Source organism: Coregonus lavaretus (genome assembly GCF_964263955.1).
Source record: "Coregonus lavaretus genome assembly, chromosome: 24".
NCBI classification, from domain to species: Eukaryota; Metazoa; Chordata; class Actinopteri; order Salmoniformes; family Salmonidae; genus Coregonus; species Coregonus lavaretus.
In genome coordinates, this window is record NC_140011.1 from 826,383 (window position 1) to 843,781 (window position 17,399).

Genomic DNA, 17,399 nt, shown 5'->3' on the forward strand with positions numbered 1-17,399 from the left:
ATGAGGAAAAGTAGAGTTTCTCTGTGCATGACGTGCACGCAGGCACGCACACACCTTGCAGTTATGATGGAGGTCCTCCTCGTCCACCATGTCCTGTTTGAGGGCTTTGAGGAAGTGGCTCTTGCGGTCCAAGCGCATGCGTGTCAGACGCATCATGAGCCGCGGCTGACTGCCCTTGTTCACTGGGGACGATGAGCTGGAGCGACTCGCCTAGAAAACAGCAATTAGTCAATCAATTATTGTGTGGGCTATTCCCCACAAAAATATATGCATTTGTTGAAGCTCAATGTTACATTCAAATCTCCCTATCATCATATCTAAGCCAATATGACACCAATGTTGATGAAAATTCGCAAATCACCTTGATTGGAAATACACAGCACACCTCTCGTCATGAGCTGTCCGGCCGATACAGAGAACCACATACCAGGTTTTTTACCAGGGCGTTAGCAATTGAGTTTGAGTATTTTCTGCGCCTACCTATTTTCAAATTCTAAAGTGAACATTGGATTAAAAGAAAAATCTGATTTACTTAGTTTGTAGATGCAACAGTTTTTATAAAATGTTTTAGCTCTCACGTGCTGATTTCTGTCCACTAAGAACCAACGATGTGCTAACTTTTTGTAGCATTTCTGACAATGCTAACATCTTTTCAGCTGAATCTCAGAGTTCTAAAACAGGGACCAGTAACTTGGTTGCTGCGCAACAGCAGCAGCTAGCTAGCAGCAGAAAGCAAGTATTCAGACCTTGACTTTTTCCACATTTTGTTCACTTACAGCCTTATTATAAAATGGATTAAATAAACAAATTTACTCAATCTACACACAATACCCCATAATGACAAAAGAGAAAAAAGGTTTTTAGAAATGTTTGCAAATGCATAAAAAAATGAAAACAGAAATACCTTATTTACATAAGTAATCAAATCCTTTACTATGAGACTCGAAAGTGAGCTCAGGTGCATCCTGTTTCCATTGATGATCCTTGAGATGTTTCTACAACTTGATATGAGTCCACCTGCAGTAAATTAAATTGATTGGACATAATTTGGAAAGGCACACACCTGTCTATATAAAAGGTTCCACAGTTGACAGCGCATGTCAGAGCAAAAACCAACCCATGAGGTCAAAGGAATTGTCCATAGAGCTCCGTCATTATGGGCTATTGTGTGTAGATTTATGAGATAAAAACGATTTAATCAATTTTAGAATAAGGCTGTAACGTAACAAAATGTGGAAAAAGTCAGTGTCTGAATGGTTTGGCGTACAAACTATCAAGCCCTCTATGGAAAGATGAGACTCCCACGAACACGTTGGTGTACGGGACTCGTCTGAAGTCGGTACAGCCGATCTGCCAAATTCTGTCTGTAGCGTCTGAACAGTTTGGGCTACACAATAATATGACCCATCTGTGGGAAGGTGAGTCTCTCAAGAACACGTACATGTCGATTGCTTTGCTCTAGGATGCCCACAAGCCTCTCATAACTAGTCTGAAGGTAGCTGGGTACCATCTTTAAAAAATGAATGGAAGTACAGTATCAGTGAAGTTTGGACACACCTACTCATTTCAGGGTTTTTCTTTATTTTTACTATTTTCTACATTGTAGAATAATAGTTTAGACATCAAAACTATGATAACACATATTGAATCATGTAGTAAACAAAAAAAAGTGCTACACTTTTTTCGTTGCAGTAAACTACTTCTACGGTGAGGGAAAAAAGTATTTGATCCCCTGCTGATTTTATACGTTTGCCCACTGACAAAGACATGATCAGTTTCTAATTTTAATGGTAGGTTTATTTGAACAGTGAGAGACAGAATAACAACAACAAAATCCAGAAAAATGCATGTCAAAAATGTTATATAAATTGATTTGCATTTTAATGAGGGAAATAAGTATTTGACCCCTCTGCAAAACATGACTTGTTGGCAATCACAGAGGTCAGACGTTTCTTGTAGTTGGCCACCAGGTTTGCACACATCTCAGGAGGGATTTTGTCCCACTCCTCTTTGCAGATCTTCTCCAAGTCATTAAGGTTTCAAGGCTGACGTTTGGCAACTCAAACCTTCAGCTCCCTCCACAGATTTTCAATGGGATTAAGGTCTGGAGACTGGCTAGGCCACTCCAGGACCTTAATGTGCTTCTTCTTGAGCAACTCCTTTGTTGCCTTGGCCGTGTGTTTTGGGTCATTGTCATGCTGGAATACCCATCCACGACCCATTTTCAATGCCCTGGCTGAGGGAAGGAGGTTCTCACCCAAGATTTGACGGTACATGGCCCCGTCCATCGTCCCTTTGATGCGGTGAAGTTGTCCTGTCCCCTTAGCAGAAAAACACCCCCAAAGCATAATGTTTCCACCTCCATGTTTGACGGTAGGGATGGTGTTCTTGGGGTCATAGGCAGCATTCCTCCTCCTCCAAACATGGCGAGTTGAGTTGATGCCAAAGAGCTCGATTTTGGTCTCATCTGACCACAACACTTTGCCCCAGTTCTCCTCTGAATCATTCAGATGTTCATTGGCAAACTTCAGACGGGCCTGTACAGTGAGGGAAAAAAGTATTTGATCCCCTGCTGATTTTGTACATTTTCCCACTGACAAATAAATGATCAGTCTATAATTTCAATGGTAGGTTTATTTGAACAGTGAGACAGAATAACAACAGAAAATCCAGAAAAACGCATGTAAACATTTTTATAAATTGATTTGCATTTTAATGAGGGAAATAAGTATTTGACCCCCTCTCAATCAGAAAGATTTCTGGCTCCCAGGTGTCTTTTATACAGGTAACGAGCTGAGATTAGGAGCACACTCTTAAAGGGAGTGCTCCTAATCTCAGCTTGTTACCTGTATAAAAGACACCTGTCCACAGAAGCAATCAATCAATCAGATTCCAAACTCTCCACCATGGCCAAGACCAAAGAGCTCTCCAAGGATGTCAGGGACAAGATTGTAGACCTACACAAGGCTGGAAAAGGGTTACCAGACCATCGCCAAGCATCTTGGTGAGAAGGTGACAACAGTTGGTGTGATTATTCGCAAATGGAAGAAACACAAAATAACTGTCAATCTCCCTCAGCCTGGGGCTCCATGCAAGATCTCACCTTGTGGAGTTGCAATGATCATGAGAACGGTGAGGAATCAGCCCAGAACAACACAGGAGGATCTTGTCAATGATCTCAAGGCAGCTGGGACCATAGTCACCAAGAAAACAATTGGTAACACACTACGCCGTGAAGGACTGAAATCCTGCAGCGCCCGCAAGGTCCCCCTGCCCCTGCTTTTGTTGTCTCTCACTGTTCAAATAAACCTACCATTAAAATTATAGACTGATCATTTCTTTGTCAGTGGGCAAATGTACAAAATCAGCAGGGGATCAAATCCTTTTTCCCCTCACTGCATATATACTTCCATTTTTTTAAACTGGTACCGGGCTAGCTTTTCATGAGTCTTATAATAATATGCCATTTAGCAGACGCTTTTATCCAAAGCGACTTACAGTCATGTGTGCGTACATTTTTACGTATGTGTGGTCCCGGGGATCGAACCCACTACCCTGGCATTACAAGCGTCATGCTCTACCAATTGAGCTACAAAGGACCAGTCTTGTGAGGAATGTTTTTATCTCAATATCAAAACATTTCTGGGTAACAATTAAGTACCTTACTGTGATCTTTTTCAATTAAAATAGCTTCTTAGCTAAGATCAATTTCTCAAGCAAGAATTTTGCTAGGACTGTCTGTGAGTGGTCTGAGTGGGGAGGGGAAAACTGAAAAATAGCCGTTATTGGCAGAAAGGTTTTGGAACTCTTAATGGTCCATTGTCAACAGGCAGGCCAAAACTCCATCCCACCACAACAGGCTGAAATATATTTTCAAACAGCTCTTACACTAAAAGGGAATTATCATAATTTTATAGTACCATTTCAATCTCAGTGTGGAAATGTATATATAAAACACAGGAAAATCCCTTATTTGACTGCAATGGGCCTTTAAGGAGACTTTAAGGGACTTTAAATGTTTTATGCAACCGGGACCTGACAATCTCACCTTAACTGGAAGACTGACAGAGTTTGGGATGGGGGCCTTGTAGATGGAGGGGCCGTTGCGGGACAAGGCTTGTTGTTGTTGGGGCGTGGCCGTGCAGGACGTTGCTGTTGTGGGCTCCTCCTTGGAGACGCGTTTGATCACCATCATTTTAGAGCCCCTGGATTGAGGGTTGGGCGGGTGTTCTGAACAGACAGAGCAGAATGAAAGATGGAACACCTTTTCAATTTGCCTTATAAGTACTTTTTTTTTTTAAAGGTACAGTTTTCATAATAATATATTAATTAAATAGGTATTAAGACTATTTGGTCCAAAAAGGGCAACTAAAGGAGAAAACTGCATCAAAGTCAAATCAAGTTGGAGAATGGAGAGATAATACACTGGTAGCTCACCCCATACTCCAGTGGCAACAGCTTTATGGTTAACCTCTCGTTCTGCATTAGGATTGAGTGAGGGCTGAAAGAAAAACAGCATGCATCTTAGTACACTAGCATGTTGTTGAGTAGGATACATCTGAGACATGGCAAAAACAAAGGGTTTGGAAAGAATAAGATAAAATTCACAATCTATATCTTTGAAAAACACTAACATAATATTAAAGATGAGGCATTTGGGGAAGAAAGACTGATGAGTGTTTCCTGAAGGGAGGATGGCGTGAGCATATGCCAAACCAATAGGTCAAGGCTGATTCCATTTGAGTCAGATTGGGTGATAACTAGGGCTGTGGCGGTCATGAAATTTTGTCAGCCGGTGACTGTCTTGCAAATAACTGCCTGTCTCACAGTAATTTACCATTAATTAACATAAACAAATTTAGCATCTCCTGGCTTCAATGCATAGCCTACAAGCCACTGATGCAGACCGTAGGAACATCTACATTTAAAAAAGTCTAATAAATCCATTTAATATAGCCTACACCATCACAATAAATCCATTATTTATTTTAGACAGGTCTAAAGAAATATGATATGAAGAAAATGTAGCCTATTTCAGAAGAACAGAATAGCATATTCTGAGTTGTACTTATGTTAGGCCCTGATCTAGCTATGCCACATGGCTTTGGGCTACACAGTTCATTTAGCAGACAAGATTTGCTTAGAATTCCGTGGCATTATTTTATAGTATGAAGAATACAATTGAACATTGCTGAATAAAATAGAAAGGATATTTTCTCCAAAAGATTTCAGAGGGAGTGCGCACATGCGGTTATTCTGTGTTGAGCAAGGAAACAGGTCCTCCTATATGCTTAATTTATAGTTATTTGTGCAACTTTAGTTGTGATACAAACATTAGGCTATACACATGGCCAGAAGTATGTGGACACCACTTCAAATTAGTGGATTCAGCTATTTCAGTCAAACCCGTTGCTGACAGGTGTATAATATTGAGCACAACGCCATGCAATCTCCATAGACAAACATAGGCAGTAGAATGGCCCGTTCCTAAGAGCTCAGTGACTTTCTATGTGGCACCGTCATAGGATGCCACCTTTCCAACAAGTCAGTGTGTCAAATTTCTGCCCTGCTAGAGCTGCCCCGGTCAACTGTAAGTGCTGTTATTGTGAAGTGGAAACGTCTAGGAGCAACAACGGCTCAGCCACGAAGTGGTAGGCCACACAAGCTCACAGAACGGGACCGCCGAGTGCTGAAGCGCATAAAAAATTGTCTGTCCTCGGTTGCAACACTCACTACCATTGTTCCAAACTGCCTCTGGAAGCAACGTCAGCACAAGAACTGTTCGTCAGGAGCTTCATGAAATGGGTTTCCATGGCCGAGCAGCCGCACACAAGCCTAAGATCACCATGCGCAATGCTATGCGTCGGCTGGAGTGGTGTAAAGCTTGCCACCATTGGACTCTGGAGCAGTGGAAACGCGTTCTCTGGAGTGATGAATCAAGCTTCACCATCTGGCAGTCCGACATACAAATCTAGGTTTAGCGGATGCCAGGAGAACGCTACCTACCCCAATGCATAGTGCCAACTGTAAAGTTTGGTGGAGGAGGAATAATGGTCTGGGGCTGTTTTCATGGTTCGGGCTGGGCCCCTTAGTTCCAGTGAAGGGAAATCTTAACGCTACAGCATACAATGACATTCTAGACGATTCTGTGCTTCCAACATTGTGAAAACAGTTTAGGGAAGGCCCTTTACTGTTTCAGCATGACAATGCCCCGTGCACAAAGCAAGGTCCATACAGAACTGGTTTGTCGAGATCAATGTGGAAGAACTTGACTGGCCTGCACAGAGCCCTGACCTCAACCCCATCGAACACCTTTGGGATGAATTGGAACGCCGACTGCGAACCAGGCCTAATCGCCCTACTGCAGTGCCCAACCTCACTAATACTCTTGTAGCTGAATGGAAGCAAGTCCCAACATCTAGTGGAAAGCCTTCCCAGAAGAGTGGAGGTTGTTATAACAGCAAAAAGGGACCAACTCTATCTTAATGCCCATGATTTTGGAATGATATGTTCGACGAGTTTTTGGTCATGTAGTGTACATGTCATCTATGCACTTAAAAAGCGAATGGAGGACGCTTTTCCAACGGTTCATTTTCATGCCAGCCAGGTAGGCAATACTCCTGTTGTAAAGCAAAGCAATGTGCTTAATATTTGGAAAGTTGAGAAATAAATATAGTAAGCCTATAGAAAAAGCTGATGGGATCCTCTTAGAGGCCATCAAAACTGTTTTCTCATGCAATTGCATAGCCTATAGAAATGTTGCGCAACACAAGCTCATGGGCTCTCATGAAGTGTTTGATTTGATTTTCGATTGTACTTGCATTGATGTCAGAGTGATTAGAAAGACAATAGATCGCTGAGTACCAGGCCATTAGCAAGTTTGGTAGGCTACTAATGACCATCAGCAGCATCAGAGCGCAGTTTTGGAGAAGCCTAGTTATCGTGACTAAACGGTCACATAGAATTTGACTGTGGTCATGACTCATGACCGCCGGTGTGGCGGTAATACGGTCACCTTAACAGCCCTAGTGATAACTTTAAAACATTGTTTTTGTTTAGGACTACTTGATGGGTCGTAAGAAAAAAGCCTAAGGTAGTCACAACCCCATTAGGCTGCCTTACTACACCACTCACAAAGTCTTCAGCTTCAAACTGCTTGCGTTTGTCCCCGTCGTCCCTATGGCCTCGCTGGTCCTCCGGCAGGCCTTTGCTCTTGGAGCGGGGCGGGGGTCCGCCTTGCTGAAGGGGAGAGCATGAGCTCGAGCCCTCGCTGCCATTCCGGACTCTCCATCCGTTCCTGGAGTAGCCTCCTGTGAATCAGACAATTTGGCTTTACCAATGAGTATAGAGTGTCCCTCTATCTCACAGAGACAAACGCATGGATGGATAGATACTGGAAGTATGATAGGTAGATAAAGAATAGATGGGCTGCGAGATGGACAGACAGCCAGACAAGTAGGTGGTTGACTGAGAGGCACATAAAGGTGTCAAACCAGCTCTTGATTAGTTAATTCTAGCCAACATTAATATATGTTCTACTTCAGACATTAGTTAGTTCCATACCCTCAGTGTGTCTGTTGACAGACTCTGAGCCATCTGATGAGTTGTGTCGTTTGCGACTCACATCCCCTTGGCTGTCCAGACGTTCGGCAGGAGACTCGAAAGGCTTGTCATAGACCTGAGAGGGCTAACACACAGACAGACTGTCAGGCTGACAAATACTCCATACAACAATCACGTTTTATACGTGTGTCTGAAATGAACAGAAGACAACATGTGTGTCTACACAAGAGGGCAGGCAGTATATCTTGTGCACATACACACAGCCAGAGAGACAAGACACACATTGGACTGGACATAGGCTACACACAAACACTACGGTACCTGGGCTGATAAGGGTGCTGTGGGAAAATTAAGCCAGGCTGGAGTGAAGTCATGCTGCGCCATTTAGGTTTCCGTCTCCAGTGAGGTAGGTAAGACATCAACACCTCATTTTTCCAGCCCCTAAATGAGAGCAAGAGAGCGAGAGAAAGAGGCGCTGTGGCGTGTTAGAGAGAGAGTGTAGTAGCTGAGCCATCTCCAGGCATCATGAGTGTGTTTATGGGCATTAGGCCCAATGATTTCTCAACTGAATTCTCTTTCAAGTGGCACACTACTAACTAACCAACCGATACAATGCAACGTGACAGAATGGAGTTTTTCCTGCTCCAGTCCCTTTCGCTTCCCATTAGGCGTAGCAGACAGCAGAGATAATATTCATGTGGACAGGAGAGTGTCATCCAACCCTTGCGGAACATGAAACAGAGTTCAATGGAAGTCTGAGCTGATGCAGCAGAGTGCAATTCATCAGTTCAGTGCCTGACTGATGGAGATAGGTAGGACCATGACAGCGTCACATCAGGAGGTTAGCAAAAGGTTATCTCAGGGTTGGTCATCAGTTAGCAGTCTTACAAATACACAGTTGTGGATGGAAATGTAAAATACTAGAATAGGCTACTACTGGCTGACAAAATTACAACAATTCAAACATGAACCTGAGATGCTGTGTGTGAGAAATAGCCAAGGCTTATATTCCTCTGGGCATGTGTCTCTACTATAGGAAATGCATCCTGCTATCGGAAAACAATGCTTTGTTCAACTATGTTATAGATATTTAATTAACTCAATGTTCTAGACTGTGAAAAGTGTTGTGTTTTTGTGCCACACACAGAGCAACATAAGCATGGTGACAAGAGACCAAAGCATAGAAGGGACCTCTATGTGAGAAAAATGATTATTCATTAACTGCTTTCAACTGTGAGGTGTTTTGATCCCTTCAAAACCAAAACATGAGAAAACAAGGAAATCTGCAATCGCATTTCAAAAGCCAGACAGTGTTTGAATTATTCTCAACACGACCGTCTAGTCAGATCCCAAGCCGTCAGTCACAATCGAGAGACAACCAGCAGCATTTTGTTCCTTTCACTAGAGACCTACAGTGGGGTCCGACATTATTAGACCCTTGATAAAGATGAGCAAAAATGACTATAAAATAAATAATTCAAATACTGAGCTATATTGTATGCTAAAATGATTATACATAGTAATAATAACAATTATTGACACTCCTGTTTTCAATACCTCACCTTGCGAGGATAACGGCACTGAGCCTTTTACTAAAATGTTTTATGAGTTTCAGAACATTATTGGGAGGGATCTTAAGAGAATTCCTCCATACACAATCCTTCCAGATCCTTGATATTCTTCGTCTGCACTTACAAACCAGCTATGGAGGACTGAGCATAGGCGTCTGCCGCGCTGTAATCCCAAGATTATCCCAGTGTTTTCCTTCTCACAATCAGTTCTTATCCAGTTAATCTGCTCCCCACATGTATCGTGCAGATAGGGTCATTTACAAAATGTTTTTACATGTAATTCCAGTTCCCAGAATGATGAAGAGTCCTTCAGAGATGTTGAAGGAAATCCAATGACATTCTCGTCCAATTTTACAAAGGAGACATTGGGGTGGATTTGCTCTGAACCCTTTAGGAAGGATTCAGTGATTTTGCTGGGGGTTTGTACTGCCCTGATACCATTAAAATTATTATTAATTTTTTATCAGACAATAAAAATGTTAGTGTGATCACATGTTGCCAAAAATAAAGTTAGCTAGCTAACAGTAACTACAGCTTTCAATCATGTGTGTGTACATGATGCATTTTTCAGAAACATATGGAAGACTTGTAAAGAGGAAGAGGAGACTAAAGCAGGTCAGTGCATTACGTATGTCCACATAATATCACAAAGTCTCAAATAAAATGCAAAATAAAATAGTACTTTGTAATTCCACAAAACCAGTCCACATGTTCAGATGCTGCTTATCCCATGCAACACGGATGTTGAGCCAATAGTAGCAAGTCCTATGTCTCTCTTCCTTGACAATTGGGATATCCTATGAAGTGAGGCTGTTCACCTGTGATCCAAAAGAGAAAGCATGATAGCAAGATAGTCAGCTAAGACAGCATCAAACACATTAAGGCTGATTACCAGCTAAGGGCAGAAGTTAGCAAAGAGACTAGAAAATCACATTATGCTACAGCTAGCTAACTGAGAGCATCAATATTTGACAACATTAGCTAGTAGACTATAGCACAGATAAAATGGGAAACCTAAGGGTTAGTTGAGTGTCTTTGACTATAGCATGTGCTAAGTTAGCGATATAACGGTAGGCTACCTAGCATGTTATTCACTCTACAGACAATACATGTTAAAACACCAGGTAATGTTAGACCATAGAGATAGAGGACTCATCTTTATATCTGTTCCATTATAGCGTCTGTGACAGCATGTGAAGCGCCATTGAGGCTACAACCCATAGGAATCCCCACCCAATTGACTACTGAAAAAATGTGGAAGCATGGTGAAAGTGCTCAATGGCTTTGCCCATGCTAAAACAGCCTTCTGGCCACTAGAGGCCTCTATCATTCTCTCTCTTTTTTATGTTTTATTATACAAAACATTCACATACAAATGACAGCATACAAAAGCACAACAACATCACACCTGCCCACAGACCCCATCATCTTCATTTTCGATAGGTCGTTAGGAATAAAACGGTGCAGAGCGTTCAATTTGGCTTCTGGGGAACAAGGAGAGCTAAAACCATTGACAACTATGTGCCGTTTTCAAGGGATTGTTAAATAAACGTTTGGTTTTAATATCATCACCTCTTGAAGAGCGTAGTCACAACAACACATTTCTGATTATTCCACATTTAGCTATATCATCAGAATTATACAGCAAGTAACTGCATGCTTTTCATGTAAACATCAATTGATCATGTATTTTCAGATACATGAGGGTAGCCTATCCAATTGGCATGTAGCTAGCTAACTAAGCAAACAACATGTCATTTAGCTTGCTTCATCAGAGATTAGGCTTTTGGAAGGAGCGTGACATCTGCAAGTCCTCATCCTGGTATAGTTGTCATCCGGATTACTGTCATCACCACTATAGATGGCAAGAAAATATAGCAATTTAGTTTATCCCCTGAAAGTTCGCTTGTTAACTAGCCATATTGACATGATCTGTTATTAGCTAGCCAATCTGACATGGTCCTTCAATCAATGTAGCCTATCATGTCTGTCCGCAGCAACAGTGAATAAACACTCTTAAAAACAATGTTGAAAAGGGGATAATGTTAGCCAACTTCACTAGTAGGCCTACGTTGGTTGGAGAAAAAAAAGTACATTAGGTCTGATTACCACTATGTTTAGCCAACTGTACAAAGTTTGTACCGACAGCTTGCAAAGTAAACATTATCAGCTAACAGTAATGTTACATCAGCAAATGTGTCCTTCTGCTGCTTGACAGGCCGAGCCTACAAAGGATGGGAAGTTAATCTAAACCACTCATACTTGTTAGGTATAGCACACTTTTATTTTATATCACTCAAATATCTAGCCTGAAAACCTGACATTGAATTGCAGAGAATCAGGAAAGTTTCCTCTCACGACCTCTACAAGCCAGAATGCTGAATAAAATGATACTTTACCTGTTGTCCGTGTGGTTTGTCTTTTTGCAGGCAGGAATGTTAGACAAAATATCCAAAGAGTAGTGTTATCAACCCGACCTTCAGTATGCTGGTCTGTATATCGTTTGCGAGGAAATGTGCTTCGGTCGACTACATTCGGCTATTGTTTACATATTGTACATCACGTGCAATGCGTCAACAGATTGAAAATGCAAGCGACAGAACCTACCGGCGCCGCAAAAAGTCAGGTAAACAACACTTTCCTTTGGATACCCCATATCCACCTCCTACTGCCAAAACAACCAACATCATGTACAACCGGTAAAGTAAGTATAAATATAATTTTATTCAACATTCTGCCTTGTAGAGACTATTGCGTCTTTTTTACAGCGACTTCTTTCAGATTGATATCATGGAGTAACCATGGTAACATTCTGATATCTAGGCAATGAAATATCCAATTAATGGTGGCCAATATTGAGAAAGGTCGTGAGGCTACCCTCACATATGTGAAATGACATGATCAATTGATGTTTACTGATCATAAAGGATGCAGTTACTTGATGTATAACTGATGATAGCACTAAATGTGCACAATTGCTTTGCATAGGATACTCGGAAATGTGTAGTTCTGACTATGCTCTTCAAGAGGTTATGATATTACAACCAAATAGTTATAACATTTATTTAAAAATCTCTTGAAAACGGCATGCAGTTGTCAATGGTTTTAGCAGAGCTGGGGGCCTCCTTGCCACCCAGCAGGCAAATCTAACACTCTGCACCTTATTGTGACGTTTTATTGATAACGACCTATCCACCTCATTTTCTAATGCTTTTAAAACACGGAAGCCAAACGCGGACACTATGAATACAACTTCCTCCGCGCTCGCGCATTATCATAATTCATATGCGCACCACTAGAAATCCCTACATTAGCATGTTTCTGTTAGCTGATACATCCTGAAAAAAATACACCATATTACCCGCCTGCTAATGAGCCTGGACCTTGTAGGCTAAACTGCCGAGAAAAAACCCATAACTGATCCAAATGGTTGCCCAATCAGGCAGGCTAGATGCAGTTATTACTAAATGAATATGCATTGAAAATGCCAGGCTTTTGAGCAGTTATTCAAATGACATAGGCTATTCACTGCAGTTTACAGTTAGACTAGAGTTCTGTACTCACTTGAAAACATTAACATTCTTCATTACATTGTGTTGTTGTAGCCTAGGTAGGAAACATTTCTTGGCCCTAAAAAACTGAAACAATAGGGTAGCTTTTCGAGCTGGTACCCGGGGACTGGGAGGGAGCGCACATAGCTTAGCCTACCTATGATTTTGTTATCTGATTAACTTGGTTCTTTCGATCTGTAAATTGACTGTAAATATTCACTGCAGTATTAAGCCTAACACTGAGCTTATGAATTATGGGCTAATATGCATACGCTTCCAATTTAGGCTATAGGCTACATCTCGAGCCTGTTGTTCTGATACGCAATTACGCACCTGGCCTCTCCGCTGCCACGGCTATTCCTCTTAAATGTTATGCAGTCCCAGGAAAAGCCAGACTACAAAAGCTTGTGGGACACTTATTTTGACTTATTTTCTTTAGCCTCCTAATAGCCTATTGGACAAGAGATGCACGCTTGCTCTTGCTTGCTGAATGTAAAATAGGCTACAGCATTAAGAACGGGTGGGGAGTTGGAAAGGAGAAGCCCATATTTTCGTATAGTAGGCCAATCTTAACTCTAGGCTACATACAGTGGGGGGAAAAAGTATTTAGTCAGCCACCAATTGTGCAAGTTCACCCACTTAAAAAGATGAGCGGCCTGTAATTTTCATCATAGGTACACGTCAACTATGACAGACAAAATGAGGGAAAAAAATCCAGAAAATCACATTGTAGGATTTTTAATGAATTTATTTGCAAATTATGGTGGAAAATAAGTATTTGGTCAATAAAAAACAAGCAAGATTTCTGGCTCTCACAGACCTGTAACCTCTTCTTTAAGAGTCTCCTCTGTCCTCCACTCGTTACCTGTATTAATGGCACCTGTTTGAACTTGTTATCAGTATAAAAGACACCTGTCCACAACCTCAAACAGTCACACTCCAAACTCCACTATGGCCAAGACCAAAGAGCTGTCAAAGGACACCAGAAACAAAATTGTAGACCTGCACCAGGCTGGGAAGACTGAATCTGCAATAGGTAAGCAGCTTGCTTTGAAGAAATCAACTGTGGGAGCAATTATTATGAAATGGAAGACATACAAGACCACTGATAATCTCCCTCGATCTGGGGCTCCACGCAAGATCTCACCCCGTGGGGTCAAAATGATCACAAGAACGGTGAGCAAAAATCCCAGAACCACACGGGGGGGGACACCTAGTGAATGACCTGCAGAGAGCTGGGACCAAAGTAACAAAGCCTACCATCAGTAACACACTACGCCGCCAGGGACTCAAATCCTGCAGTGCCAGACGTGTCCCCCTGCTTAAGCCAGTACATGTCCAGGCCCGTCTGAAGTTTGCTAGAGTGCATTTGGATGATCCAGAAAAGGATTGGGAGAATGTCATATGGTCAGATGAAACCAAAATAGAACTTTTTGGTAAAAACTCAACTCGTCGTGTTTGGAGGACAAAGAATGCTGAGTTGCATCCAAAGAACACCATACCTACTGTGAAGCATGGGGGTGGAAACATCATGCTTTGGGGCTGTTTTTCTGCAAAGGGACCAGGACGACTGATCCTTGTAAAGAAAATAATGAATGGGGCCATGTATCGTGAGATTTTGAGTGAAAATCTCCTTCCATCAGCAAGGGCATTGAAGATGAAACGTGGCTGGGTCTTTCAGCATGACAATGATCCCAAACACACCGCCCGGGCAACGAAGGAGTGGCTTCGTAAGAAGCATTTCAAGGTCCTGGAGTGGCCTAGCCAGTCTCCAGATCTCAACCCCATAGAAAACCTTTGGAGGGAGTTGAAAGTCTGTGTTGCCCAGCGACAGCCCCAAAACATCACTGCTCTAGAGGAGATCTGCATGGAGGAATGGGCCAAAATACCAGTAACAGTGTGTGAAAACCTTGTGAAGACTTACAGAAAACGTTTGACCTGTGTCATTGCCAACAAAGGGTATATAACAAAGTATTGAGAAACTTTTGTTATTGACCAAATACTTATTTTCCACCATAATTTGCAAGTAAATTCATTAAAAATCCTACAATGTGATTTACTGGATTTGTTTTTCTCATTTTGTCTGTTATAGTTGACGTGTACCTATGATGTAAATTACAGGCCTCTCATCTTTTTAAGTGGGAGAACTTGCACAATTGGTGGCTGACTAAATACTTTTTTTCCCCACTGATTAGAAATCCCTGGCCACTTTAATAAATGGAACACTAGTCGCTTTAATAATGTTCACATATCTTGCATTACTCATCTCATATGTATATACTGTATTCTATACTATTCTACTGTATCTTAGTCTATGCTGCTCTGACAATGCTCGTCCATATATTTATTTATATATTCTTAATTCCATTGCTTTACTTAGATTTGTGTGTATTGGGTATATGTTGTGAAATTGTTAGATGTTAAATATTACTGCACTGTCAGAGCTAGAAACACAAGCATTCCCCTACACTCGCAATAACATCTGCTAAACACATGTATGTGACCAATAAAATTTGATTTGATGTAAAGCGGAAGTCTAATCCATCACTTCTGTTGTTTGGCTGTGCCCATGGCAACATTTGAAAATGAGGTGGATAGATGGTTTTTCAGTACAAGAACACACTGACGCTTCGATCACACCAACAGCGTCATTGCATTGTGGTACACCAGAAGTACATTAATTTCCAATGGAAACCTGCGTCTGCCTTGCAGCATTGCGTTGCAGAGGCAGTTGCAGTGCGTTCTGTGTGGTGCATACGTTGGATTTATCAAATGTATGCGTAGACGGCTTGACAGAAATGGTAGCAGAAGGTGAATGTTGAACTTTTGTTGCACACATATCCAGATGATGCTGTGTAACATTTTGCGCAATGACACTATCGGTGTTGATCAAGGCCTGACACTGAGTACACCTACAGTGTTATTGCGCAAAATGGTACATAATCAGCATAATCTGGATATGCATGCAACAAAAGTTCAACAATCACCTTTCTGTCAAGCCGTCTATGCATAAATTTGATAAATCCAACGTATGCACCACACAGAACGCACTACAACTGCCTCTGCAACGCAATGCTGCAAGGCAAACGCAACGTTCCATTGGAAATGAATGTACTAAAATGCAATAATGCCTCGATCACACCAACAGTGTTTTTGACATTGACAAGGTACTGGTACCCCCTGTATATAGCCTCGTTATTGTTATGTAATTTTATTGTGTTATTTTTTACTTTAGTTTATTTAGTAAATATTTTCTTAACACTTTCTTGAACTGCATTGTAAGTAAGCATTTCACCGTAAGGTATACATACACCTGTTGTATTCGGCTCATGTGACAAATAAAATTTGATTTGAATTTGATTTGTTACCATTTCTGTCAAGCATGCAATTTGAAGCATTCTTTCGATAAATCCAACGTATACACCACACAGAACAACTACAACTGCCCCTGCAAGGGAAACGCAGCGTTAATGTACTTTTGGCGTACCAAAATGCAATGGCACTGTCGGCGACAGCAGGCGCGTGTATCAACTATGCAAAAGACAGCCCTCCAATATGTTCCCATTTAAGCCTACATTTACATAATTATTACTTATAAACAAAAACACTTTTGGGGTTCTTATACGCTTACAATGTTGTTTTGATTATTGATTGAACGGTCGCAAATAGTATATTTGTTAATTGTTTGTCATCTTTGCAAAATACCTATTTTGGACGCAGCAATTGTTAGCTAGAATGCTAACGGTAATTGCCATAAGCTGTAGCAAAATCTAGCCAGAGCTATTTTACTGGTTGAAGTTGATGTTTTTAAGTATAATGCAGTTGATTTGCGATGACACAAACATTATGTTTAGAAGGACATTCATACGAGCCTTAAATTGCAATTATAATCCAAATGTAGTCTGAAAGGACTCAACATGAGTAAATGGTGGCTTTTTTTTGCTGGCGCTCTATGAGAACTCCCGTGTTCTGCCACACCAACATTGCGCGCTTCACTCTCGTGCGGCAATGTTTACAAACACAGAAAGGGGTTCATGCCTTACAATAGTTAGCGGATGTTTAGCTAGCTAGCGCACTCAACTCTTGAACGTCAACTAGCTAACTTAGCTGACTAGGGAGCTAGCCAAATAAGCGAATGTTACTCCCTGTTATTGATTTGTTCTGTGACTAATTCCACAATACTTACCTTTCAATGATGTCAACGCTCTCCCGATAACTTCGCTAGAGTTAGTAGATACATTGCAGTCATTTACTTCTTGCTAACGTTAGCTAGCTAGCGTCGTTAGCTTGTAGGTAACCTGCCGAATCAGTCACAGCTTACTATCTCGTGCCCCCTTTGACAGTTGTCATTCGCTTTTTTGTTATTTCGTAACAAATGGCCAAGACGCTGATATTTATTTATCAGACTTTCCACATTTATCATCTCATTAACTTATTAAAGTGTTTGCAAATTCATTGCTTTTAAAAATAAATAAAATTGCCGCTTTTGCTTCTCTCCGTCCCAAAATGGCGCTGCTACAGCAATGTTTCGCGAGAATCTCGTTGGAGCTACGATCACGAATATCCTACCAACAGGACATTAAAAACTCTAATATCTTATATTTCACTGAGTCGTGGCTGAACGACAACATGGATAACAAACAGCTGGCGGGGTTTACGCTGCATCGGCAAGAGAGAACAACGGCCTCCGGTAAGACAAGGGATGGCGGTCTGT

At 41.5% G+C, this 17,399-nt stretch overlaps 1 protein-coding gene across 3 annotated transcripts in view; it reads right to left on the minus strand.

The window, feature by feature from the left end:
* The window catches only part of LOC311100234 (vasculin-like), a 40,398-nt gene extending 23,207 nt beyond the window's left edge, over positions 1 to 17,191 (minus strand). The window contains exons 1-8 of one of the 3 annotated variants that reach the window (XM_084141064.1): positions 16,872 to 17,191; positions 9,126 to 9,952; positions 7,885 to 8,004; positions 7,564 to 7,687; positions 7,135 to 7,310; positions 4,438 to 4,501; positions 4,049 to 4,230; positions 55 to 210 (exon numbers count right to left, since the gene is read on the minus strand). In XM_084141064.1, the coding sequence (XP_083997190.1) occupies positions 55 to 210; positions 4,049 to 4,230; positions 4,438 to 4,501; positions 7,135 to 7,310; positions 7,564 to 7,687; positions 7,885 to 7,947 (765 nt within the window). In that variant the 5' untranslated portion in view covers positions 7,948 to 8,004; positions 9,126 to 9,952; positions 16,872 to 17,191. Of the gene's footprint in view, positions 1 to 54; positions 211 to 1,730; positions 2,538 to 4,048; positions 4,231 to 4,437; positions 4,502 to 7,134; positions 7,311 to 7,563; positions 7,688 to 7,884; positions 9,953 to 12,698; positions 13,223 to 16,871 lie in introns of those variants that run through there. The other 2 variants (XM_084141063.1, XM_084141065.1) reach the window with 2 other exon arrangements.
* Positions 17,192 to 17,399: the final 208 nt, after the last annotated feature.